General features: G+C 42.3%; 1 protein-coding gene across 1 annotated transcript in view; it reads left to right on the top strand.

Annotated features, from left to right (window-relative positions):
• The window catches only part of LOC311111369 (mucin-5B-like), a gene marked incomplete at its 5' end in the record, with an annotated part of 31057 nt that extends 19923 nt beyond the window's left edge, over positions 1–11134 (top strand). Inside the window, 19 exons of the mRNA XM_084154086.1 lie at positions 2422–2547; positions 3364–3444; positions 5788–5959; positions 6060–6307; positions 6514–6697; positions 6857–7058; positions 7275–7447; positions 7592–7661; positions 7763–7884; positions 8072–8103; positions 8473–8641; positions 8809–8913; positions 9066–9106; positions 9315–9437; positions 9566–9664; positions 9760–9888; positions 10101–10140; positions 10347–10470; positions 10673–11134. Coding sequence (XP_084010212.1) covers positions 2422–2547; positions 3364–3444; positions 5788–5959; positions 6060–6307; positions 6514–6697; positions 6857–7058; positions 7275–7447; positions 7592–7661; positions 7763–7884; positions 8072–8103; positions 8473–8641; positions 8809–8913; positions 9066–9106; positions 9315–9437; positions 9566–9664; positions 9760–9888; positions 10101–10140; positions 10347–10470; positions 10673–10886 — 2454 coding nt within the window. The 3' untranslated portion in view covers positions 10887–11134. The remainder of the gene's footprint in view (positions 1–2421; positions 2548–3363; positions 3445–5787; positions 5960–6059; positions 6308–6513; positions 6698–6856; positions 7059–7274; positions 7448–7591; positions 7662–7762; positions 7885–8071; positions 8104–8472; positions 8642–8808; positions 8914–9065; positions 9107–9314; positions 9438–9565; positions 9665–9759; positions 9889–10100; positions 10141–10346; positions 10471–10672) is intronic.
• Positions 11135–12060: the final 926 nt, after the last annotated feature.

Below are 12060 nucleotides of genomic sequence, written 5' to 3'. Positions count from 1 at the left end.
ACAGGTGAAGAAACAACAGGGCCAGTTGTCATAACATCCAAACCCACTACTTTAACAACAACTACAATTGCACCCACAACAACTGCAGAGGTAACTACACCTACCACTGTTGGAACAACAACCATTGAAGAAACCACAACTGAGACAATTCCATCTACATCAACAAACCCACCTAAAGTAGTCACCACCGGCCCAACAACCACTTCCACCACTGCAATTGTTGAAACCTCTACCTCAACATCACAGCCCACAACAACAGGTGAAGAAACAACAGGGCCAGTTGTCATAACTTCCAAACCAACTACTTTAACAACAACTACAATTGCACCCACAACAACTGCAGAGGTAACTACACCTACCACTGGTAGAACAACTACAATTGAAGAAACCACAACTGAGACAATTCCATCTACATCAACAAAGCCACCTAAAGTAGTCACCACCGGCCCAACAACCACTTCCACCACTGTAATTCTTGAAACCTCTACCTCAACATCACAGCCCACAACAATAGGTGAAGAAACAACAGGGCCAGTTGTCATAACATCCAAACCCACTACATTAACAACAACTACAATTGCACCCACAACAACTGCAGAGGTAACTACACCTACAACAGGTGGAACTACAACAATTGAACAAACCACAACTGAGACAATTCTATCTACATCAACAAAGCCACCTAAAGTAGTCACCACCGGACCAACAACCACTTCCACCACTGTAATTATTGAAACCTCTACATCAACATCACAACCCACAACAACAGGTGAAGAAACAACAGGGCCAGTTGTCATAACTTCCAAACCCATTACTTTAACAACAACTACAATTGCACCCACAACAACTGCAGAGGTAACTACACCTACCACTGTTGGAACAACCACAATTGAAGAAACCACAACTGAGACAATTCCATCTACATCCACAAAGCCACCTAAAGTAGTCACCACCGGCCCAACAACCACTTCCACCAATGTAATTGTTGAAACCTCTACCTCAACATCACAGCCCACAACAACAGGTGTAGAAACAACAGGGCCAGTTGTCATAACATCCAAACCCACTACTTTAACAACAACTACAATTGCACCCACAACAACTGCAGAGGTAACTACACCTACCACTGGTGGAACAACAACCATTGAAGAAACCACAACTGAGACAATTCCATCTACATCCACAAAGCCACCTAAAGTAGTCACCACCGGCCCAACAACCACTTCCACCACTGTAATTGTTGAAACCTCTACCTCAACATCACAGCCCACAACAACAGGTGAAGAAACAACAGGGCCAGTTGTCATAACTTCCAAACCCTCTACTTTAACAACAACTACAATTGCACCCACAACAACTGCAGAGGTAACTACACCTACCACTGGTGGAACAACCACCATTGAAGAAACCACAACTGAGACAATTCCATCTACATCCACAAAGCCACCTAAAGTAGTCACCACCGGCCCAACAACCACTTCCACCACTGTAATTGTTGAAACCTCTACCTCAACATCACAGCCCACAACAACAGGTGAAGAAACAACAGGGCCAGTTGTCATAACATCCAAACCCACTACTTTAACAACAACTACAATTGCACCCACAACAACTGCAGAGGTAACTACACCTACCACTGTTGGAACAACAACCATTGAAGAAACCACAACTGAGACAATTCCATCTACATCAACAAACCCACCTAAAGTAGTCACCACCGGCCCAACAACCACTTCCACCACTGCAATTGTTGAAACCTCTACCTCAACATCACAGCCCACAACAACAGGTGAAGAAACAACAGGGCCAGTTGTCATAACTTCCAAACCAACTACTTTAACAACAACTACAATTGCACCCACAACAACTGCAGAGGTAACTACACCTACCACTGGTAGAACAACCACAATTGAAGAAACCACAACTGAGACAATTCCATCTACATCAACAAAGCCACCTAAAGTAGTCACCACCGGCCCAACAACCACTTCCACCACTGTAATTCTTGAAACCTCTACCTCAACATCACAGCCCACAACAATAGGTGAAGAAACAACAGGGCCAGTTGTCATAACATCCAAACCCACTACATTAACAACAACTACAATTGCACCCACAACAACTGCAGAGGTAACTACACCTACAACAGGTGGAACTACAACAATTGAACAAACCACAACTGAGACAATTCCATCTACATCAACAAAGCCACCTAAAGTAGTCACCACCGGACCAACAACCACTTCCACCACTGTAATTATTGAAACCTCTACATCAACATCACAACCCACAACAACAGGTGAAGAAACAACAGGGCCAGTTGTCATAACATCCAAACCCATTACTTTAACAACAACTACAATTGCACCCACAACAACTGCAGAGGTAACTACACCTACCACTGTTGGAACAACCACAATTGAAGAAACCACAACTGAGACAATTCCATCTACATCCACAAAGCCACCTAAAGTAGTCACCACCGGCCCAACAACCACTTCCACCACTGTAATTGTTGAAACCTCTACCTCAACATCACAGCCCACAACAACAGGTGTAGAAACAACAGGGCCAGTTGTCATAACATCCAAACCCACTACTTTAACAACAACTACAATTGCACCCACAACAACTGCAGAGGTAACTACACCTACCACTGGTGGAACAACAACCATTGAAGAAACCACAACTGAGACAATTCCATCTACATCCACAAAGCCACCTAAAGTAGTCACCACCGGCCCAACAACCACTTCCACCACTGTAATTGTTGAAACCTCTACCTCAACATCACAGCCCACAACAACAGGTGAAGAAACAACAGGGCCAGTTGTCATAACTTCCAAACCCTCTACTTTAACAACAACTACAATTGCACCCATAACAACTGCAGAGGTAACTACACCTACCACTGGTGGAACAACCACAATTGAAGAAACCACAACTGAGACTATTCCATCTACATCCACAATGCCACCTAAAGTAGTCACCACAGGCCCAACAACCACTTTCACCACTGTAATAATTGAAACCTCTACCTCAACATCACAGCCCACAACAACAGGTGTAGAAACAACAGGGCCAGTTGTCATAACATCCAAACCCACTACATTAACAACAACTACAATTGCACCCACAACAACTGCAGAGGTAACTACACCTACCACTGGTGGAACAACCAGCATTGAAGAAACCACAACTGAGACAATTCCATCTACATCCACAAAGCCACCTAAAGTAGTCACCACCGGCCCAACAACCACTTCCACCACTGTAATTGTTGAAACCTCTACCTCAACATCACAGCCCACAACAACAGGTTTACAAACAACAGGGCCAGTTGTCATAACATCCAAACCCACTACATTAACAACAACTACAATTGCACCCACAACAACTGCAGAGGTAACTACACCTACCACTGGTGGAACAACCACCATTGAAGTTACCACAACTGAGACAATTCCATCTACATCCACAAAGCCACCTAAAGTAGTCACCACCGGCCCAACAACCACTTCCACCACTGTAATTGTTGAAACCTCTACCTCAACATCACAGCCCACAACAACAGGTGAAGAAACAACAGGGCCAGTTGTCATAACTTCCAAACCCACTACATTAACAACAACTACAATTGCACCCACAACAACTGCAGAGGTAACTACACCTACCACTGGTGGAACAACCACAATTGAAGAAACCACAACTGAGACAATTCCATCTACATCCACAAAGCCACCTAAAGTAGTCACCACCGGCCCAACAACCACTTCCACCACTGTAATTGTTGAAACCTCTACCTCAACATCACAGCCCACAACAACAGTTGAAGAAACAACAGGGCCAGTTGTCATAACATCCAAACCCACTACATTAACAACAACTACAATTGCACCCACAACAACTGCAGAGGTAACTACACCTACAACAGGTGGAACTACAACAATTGAACAAACCACAACTGAGACAATTCCATCTACATCCACAAAGCCACCTAAAGTAGTCACCACCGGCCCAACAACCACTTCCACCACTGTAATTGTTGAAACCTCTACCTCAACATCACAGCCCACAACAACAGGTGAAGAAACAACAGGGCCAGTTGTCATAACTTCCAAACCCTCTACTTTAATAACAACTACAATTGCACCCATAACAACTGCAGAGGTAACTACACCTACCACTGGTGGAACAACCACAATTGAAGAAACCACAACTGAGACAATTCCATCTACATCAACAAAGCCACCTAAAGTAGTCACCACCGGCCCAACAACCACTTCCACCACTGTAATTATTGAAACCTCTACCTCAACATCACAACCCACAACAACAGGTGTAGAAACAACAGGGCCAGTTGTCATAACTTCCAAACCCACTACTTTAACAACAACTACAATTTCACCCACAACAACTGCAGAGGTAACTACACCTACCACTGGTGGAACAACCACCATTGAAGAAACCACAACTGAGACAATTCCATCTACATCAACAAAGCCACCTAAAGTAGTCACCACCGGCCCAACAACCACTTCCACCACTGTAATTGTTGAAACCTCTACCTCAACATCACAGCCCACAACAACAGGTGAAGAAACAACAGGGCCAGTTGTCATAACATCCAAACACGCTACTTTAACAACAACTACAATTGCACCCACAACAACTGCAGAGGTAACTACACCTACCACTGGTGGAACAACCACAATTGAAGAAACCACAACTGAGACTATTTCATCTACTTCCACAAGGCCACCTAAAGTAGTCACCACTGGCTCAATTACATATTCTACAACAGCTATCATTGTGACTTCACCTTCAACATCACTGACTTCAACTTCAACATCACAGCCTTCAACAACAAGTACAGAAACAACAGAGCCAGTTGTCATCACAGGCATTTTAGAAACAACAAGAAATCCTTCAACTTCACCACAAGTGATTATTACACCTACATCAACAGTAGTCACCACCAGCCAGTGCATTTGCAATGTTAATGGGACACAGTATCTACCAGGTAATATGTTATAAATGTTATTCAGACAATCAAAATAAATGACATTTCACTAATCTTTTAATGAACTTTCATTTGCAAACTGAAATGTTCTAACGCTTGCCTTTCTCAACAATCAGGGAACCTAGTGTATAATGTGACCGATGGTTCAGGGTGGTGCTTCACCGCTTACTGCAAAGCAACGTGCCAAGTTGAAGTGGAATCAAATCCATGTCCTTCCTCTACACCCTCCACTGTATCCCCCACAACGTCAGAAGAGACCATGACCACACCACCAACAACTCAATCCACCCCAGACTGCACTAGCATTCAGCCACCAAGAAAGGTAATTTTTCCCTAAAAATCGATTTTTTTGTTGTTGGTAATAATACAATGGGTGAATGGGTATATAGCTCTTGTTGGTGTAAAGCTTGAGACATGGATTGTGTATGTGTACATTCAGAGGTTGAATGTCGCAAGACAAAAAATTGAAGTGCATTTGAACGGGGTATGGTAGTAGGTGCCAGGCACAACAGTTGGTGTCAAGAACTGCAACGCTGCTGGGTTTTTCACGCTAAACCGTTTCCTGTATGTATCAAGAATGGTCCACCACCCAAAGGACATCCAGCCAGCTTGACACAACTGTGGGTAGCACTGTAGTCAAAATGGGCCAGCATCCCTGTGGAAAGCGTTCCACACCTTGTAGAGTCCAAGCCCCGACGTAGAGTATGTTCTACCCTCTGTGTGCATGTTTGAGTAATTGCTTTCCCTTATCAAATCAATGGCAGAATGGAGAATCTTGGCAGCTGAATAGCTGTACCACAGCAATTTGCCAGGATGGCATTGTTGTCCAGCTACCAGTAAAATGCAAGCCAGTGGAGCCACTACAGTGTGAGAATGGCCGTCCACCTGTCAAGGTCTATGATTCAGCTGGATGCTGCTTCACATATGAATGTGAATGTAAGTGACAACATACAATCTAAAACCCCAACATTTGAGTTTTCAATGTCCTCTGTCAATAGCTTAGATTATTATCAACTCATATTTTATCATGTTGCAGGTGTATGCAGTGGATGGGGTGGATCTCACTACAAGACATTTGATGGAGTATATTACAATTTCCAGGAGAACTGCTCATACACCTTAATGAAAGAAATCAACTTCAAATACAACCTTACCATTATTGTTGATAACCACTACTGTGGAAACGCTGACAGTGGATTCTGTCCTCAGTCCCTTATCATTCATTACAAATCCTATGAAGGGATTCTTACCCAGCAGAGATCTGGTGAAACAACAGAAAATGTGGTAACTATTTTAAAATATAATTCTCATTGCTTTTATTATTTAATATCCATAATTGTTTTATGTATGCTACTGCGTTATCATGCTTTATTGAAATCTCATGACTTTCAATTAAAACCAATAATGGTGTTAACATTGTCATGTTACTGCTTTCAAGATAACACATGACTCAACCATCTAAATGTGTATTCATTTCTACACAAATGCAGGTATATGTCAACAGTAAACGAATCTACCCAGCTTACAGAATGGGTGACATTGCTCTAACAAGTACAGGTGTGGAGGTCATGCTGGAGATCCCTGATCTTAAGGTTCAGGTGTCTTACAAGGGGTCATCATTTAGCATCAACCTTCCTTACTCCCTCTTCCAAAGCAGCACAGAGGGCCAGTGTGGTGAGTATTATTAAAGAGGGTCAATATACATTTCACAGTTTCAAACCTTCAGTAGATGCTCCTATCTAGACCACCCTATAGAAATTGCATACAACAAGGAATCTATGACCTGGCCTTGCTAACTAGGGTTTACCCTACTTAATGTCCATATTTTTCAAGGTACCTGTGATAATTCCCAGAAGAATGACTGCCAGTCACCTAATGGTCAGATACAGGGTTGCTCAGTCACAGCTAGCCAGTGGCTGGTTCGAAACCAGGACTGTCCAACTCCTCCAACAGCACCACCCTCTACCACCCCGGCAACCCCAAGCACGTCCCCTACCCCCTGCAAGACAGCCATTTGTGAAATCATGAACAGCATGTAAGGAACATATCAAACTAATTTTGAAAAAGGGAACAAGCACACAATAGGAATGCCTAAATGATAATTCACTTCCTAATGTGATTTATCAATTGTAATGTACATTATCTGTACTGTTAATTTGCTTGTATTTGCACCTGTTTTTATCATAATACAGGTACCGTATTATTAATTAGCATTTCTTTAAATCACTCTCTATGTTATTTTCTGTCAAAGGGTCTTTGAGGCATGCCATAAAGCGGTTTCTCCTGACGCCTTTGTTCAGGCCTGTAGATCAGATGTCTGCAACAATGCTAATTCTAGATGCTCTAGTCTGGAGGCGTATGCATCTGAATGTGCAAATAAAGGGATCTGCATTGACTGGAGGAAGTCCACCGATGGAGAATGTGGTGAGCTATGAATGCAAGCATAGATGTCATGCCACAAATTAATTGACTAATGTGTAACATCAGCAGATGTCATAAGCAGCTACTGTGTTGTTGTTGTTTTTCTGCTGTTGTTTAGCATAACTGTGACCTATTTTTGTCCTGCAGAGCAAACATGCCCAGACACTAAGGTGTACATGCCATGTGGTCCAGCAGTTGAACCAACATGTAATACCAGGTAATCTTTATTCTGATTGGATGTCATATGAATTTCCTTCATATGAGCCTTCTTTTAAATAAATGATCTCCTGCATAATCCCAAACTATTTTTGTATGCAGATATAATGAGAAGTATTTGAACAATCAAACCCAAATGACCAATAAGACGAAGGAGGGTTGCTTCTGTCCATCTGGAACCGTCTTGTTCAGCACCTACTCTGATACTTGTGTGGTCTCCTGTGGTAAGAATGGGTTATGGGTCATTAGACCTTTCTGTACTTTGAAACCTTGAATTAAGCATGAATCATGGTTTACTGGCTTTATTTGTAATGGAACGGTTAACAAAATGTGTTGATGTGGAGGTGTGAAGAACAAGACCCCAACCATGTGAGACAAAACTTTTAAACACACCCTCTATATATTTTTCAGGCTGCACCGGACCTGATGGCAACCCCAAAATGGTAAGAATTTCCTTCATCTAAATATTCTCCAGATATTAATTCTCACATAGACATATCATGAGATGCATATCACATGAGTCAAGGGAACTCACATACTTAGGATGAATACTTTTCATTGACATTGTAAAGGTCTTGGACTCTTTATTCCTTCCAGTGAACTGACTAGAAGAAAACTTTTAATATCTGAATAACCACCTCCAACCCATTTCGTATCACCTAATGATGGTGCATATGAACTGCCATGGTTAAATCCAGTTCATTGCAGAACAACAACATTTGAGTTACTCATCTGTCTGTTTTGAGTTTTCATAAAGATGGAGTCTTTTCTTTTCATGTGTTGACCTGACATGACCCTGTTTTTCCCTTAAGCCTGGTGATACATGGGAGAGTGTTTGCCAGCAGTGCACCTGTGACAAAGACTCTATGGTTGTCCAGTGCCAGCCTATCACTTGCCCCACACCAGCCATACCCATCTGCAATGAGACTGGATACAGACTGGTGAACAAGACAGAAGGCTGCTGCCAGAAATTTACATGTGGTGAGTGATGGATCAGTGACCCTTCAGTGAATCATTAGAAAGCCAACTCTTACTCACACAGTACTAGACCAATATTATCTGAAGTGTTCTGTAGGGTCATAGGGGGGTTATTTGACCCTCTATCAGCTTGTCTTTTAATCACTTCTCATTGGTTACCTCTGTAACAGAGTGCGATGCACTGCTTTGCCCCAAAATCATGATGGACTGCCAGCCAGGGTGGGAGGCAATTATAAGCACGTCCATCTCAAGCTGCTGTCCAGAGTATACCTGTGGTAAGTCCCCTTGATTTGCTTCATCAGTGGTTTAGTTAGTTCATTGACTTTGTAATTCCCAGGTATCACTGGTTTTGAATTACGTTTGTATTAACTATGACATTAATCACTGGTATCACTGACTGATTTCTTCTCAATGTGTGTCTGTTCAGTTCCTAAGGGTGTATGTGTCTACAATAACATTGAGTACCAGGTAAGAATAAATCGTTTCAAAGAAATTAAATTCAACAAGCTTCTGAAAGATACACACACAAATAGCTTGAGATAAGCTGTATTGTGTTTGCTGCCCTCATAATTGGTCACATTCTACTATAGAACTGCTCCCTTTGCACTCTGACCCTCCTCCATTCAAACAGTCTGTTATAGTGGATGATAACTTTTGTCTCTCTCCTTCACTCCAGCCTGGTGCTCAAGTTCCTAAAGGAACATGCGAGAATTGCACCTGCAGCTCGATTATGGATCCTAGTACCAAGCTCAACAACATTGTGTGCACAAATATCTCCTGCGACACTACATGTTCACAGGTAGTCATGTCTCTCTTAACAAAGATGAAAAATGCATTTACATATTTATAAAAATACTCTGGAGGCTACCGCATGTTTATAAAATAAGTGAACAATGATTCAATGATGGCTCTCCATCCTTGTCTTAGGGCTTCCAGTATCAGGCCATACCTGGTCAGTGTTGTGGGAAGTGTGTACAGACAAGCTGTGTGGTTAATATGCCAGATAACACCAAACACACTATTCAGGTGAGTATAACAAGAGTGTGTATGAGGATGTATAATCTGTCTGCATGATCTGAAACTCCATCATAATTCTTCATAATCTCTTCCTTGTGCGACAGGTGAACCAAACATGGTCACCACCTGGTGACAAATGTGTGAAGTACACATGTGAGAAAACTGATGGCCAATATATACCAAGGGAGGTGAAGACTGTGTGCCCTGCATTCAGCCCAGAGAACTGTGTCCCAGTGAGTTTATGTCTTATCTCACCTCCATCGTGGGGACAATCAATTTACACTGCAGTTACACTGTTTTCCATTCTCACTCAGAATGTTACTATCATTCCTAGCACTCTAGGGTCATAGCGATAGATGTTTCAGTAACATTTAGAATGGAAGGGAGCTCACATAATGTATACAATCTGCCACTTATAAATCATTTCTCCTATTTTTCACCCCAGGGCACAGAAAAGACAGATGCAAATGGATGCTGCAAGACCTGTAAGTAACACGTCCAGCCAAAGCATTCCTAATAACCACCTATCTACTGGTTAATAATAGCATGCTATGTCACCTAAACAATAAAATAAGACCAACAGGAAACATTGTGCCTACATGCTGGCCAAAAATGTATATATTGTCTGTTTCTGCTTAAGCTATGTCATAATGTATCAAACAATAACTCTTGATGCATCTTCCCTGACCAGGCACAGAACGCAGCAATGTCTGTGAGATGAAGTACACCACCACTAGCATTGTCATCAGTGGCTGTGCGACCGCTGAGCCTGTGGAGATCAATTCCTGCTCAGGAAACTGTGGAACCTCTTCCATGTAAGTACTACAGATGCTGAATGCAGCACTAGTCAATGTCATGCAGGCCCCAGTCAGTGATCACTTATTCACCACATATTGTGCCCTTTTTGAACTAGGAGCTTATTTGACTTATTTACTGCTCCTGTGCTCATCTTGTCAAGACAACCCAGGAAATTCAAGCCCTCTTTTCAACTTGTCTTGTGTTTATGTGAATGTGCAGGTACTCAGCAGAGGCCAACACCATGATGCACTACTGCTCCTGCTGCCAAGAGGCGACCACTAGCCAGAAAGAGGTGGAGCTGATCTGCCCTGATGGGTCAAAGGTCAAGCACTCCTACATCCACGTTGAGTCGTGCGGATGTCACGTCACAGACTGTGATGCAGGCACGACCGCCGCCCCTGGGATGACCAGACAGCGCAGGAGAAGGCGCTAAACGTCTAGGGAGACAACATGCACACTGATATCAGAATTATCCTCATGACATCGAATGTTTTAGTCCAACTTTGTTTTCTTGTTAACTTTTATTTAAATCTGTCATGCCAGTGTATTTCTACAATCGGCAGCACTTAATATTATGTTCTTATACCTTCATTGTAGAATGAATGTATTTTCTATGATAAATGTAGTGGAGAATCTCTTTTCTTATTTGTAGTGATTAATAAACAACAGCAACATCATGTGCTTCTGCATGTTCCTTTTGCTTTTTGAGCAATTCTCACATTCCTTCAAGCTATTCACAGTGATCACTATAACAGTAACATTATGCTACTTGGAGGTTTAACTTCCAAAATAATGGAAAGTGTCTTAATATGGTGTTGGGCCACCACGAGCCGCCAGAAGAGCTTGAATGCACCTTGGCATAGATTCTCAAAGTGTCGGAAACTCTACTGGAGGGATGCGACACCATTCTTCCAAGTGAAATTCCATCATTTGGTGTTTTGTTGATGGTGGTGGAAAATGCTGTCTCAGGCGCTGCTCCAGAATCTCCCATAAGTGTTCAATTGGGTTGAGATCTGGTGACTGAGACGGACATGGCATATGGTTTTTATGCTCATCAAACCATTCAGGAAACACTTGTACCCTGTTGATGGGGGCATTGTCATCCACTCCCATCAGGATATACATTTTTCACAATACTTTAGGTTAGTATATTGATGCAACAAAACAAGCAGTAAGCCACAAATTAATAAGGTATAAGAAAATATGTAGCTAGAATATGGTAGTGACATTCCTGTGTCAATGACAACATGGTGGGGTTTAAAGGGTAAATCTGCAGTTCAAACAAAAACAAAGTGGACACCCTTCCTCTGGGGCTGGAGAAATGTAACCACTCTCAAATTCACAAACAGAGTTATTGATATAGGGGCCGACTATCCATGAGATCAAAATGATAGTTTAAGGATTCAGTCCGATCACGTTTTGCCCACTGTATGCACGTTTTAAAGGCAATGTTCCAGTGATTGCGGAGACCACATTAATGGTAAACGCTGCATATGTCAGCTCAATCGAAAATTGCCTTTATATGTCCATTGCGCTGTAACACAGATCTTCCATTGTATGTTGGCCTTAATCATGTTGAGTCTATACAGTGGTTGTTTACAATTACA

Source organism: Coregonus lavaretus (genome assembly GCF_964263955.1).
Source record: "Coregonus lavaretus genome assembly, chromosome: 37".
Lineage (NCBI taxonomy): Eukaryota > Metazoa > Chordata > Actinopteri > Salmoniformes > Salmonidae > Coregonus > Coregonus lavaretus.
The sequence above is the reverse complement of the archived record's forward strand: the minus strand, read 5'-3'. Positions and strand labels throughout refer to the sequence as shown.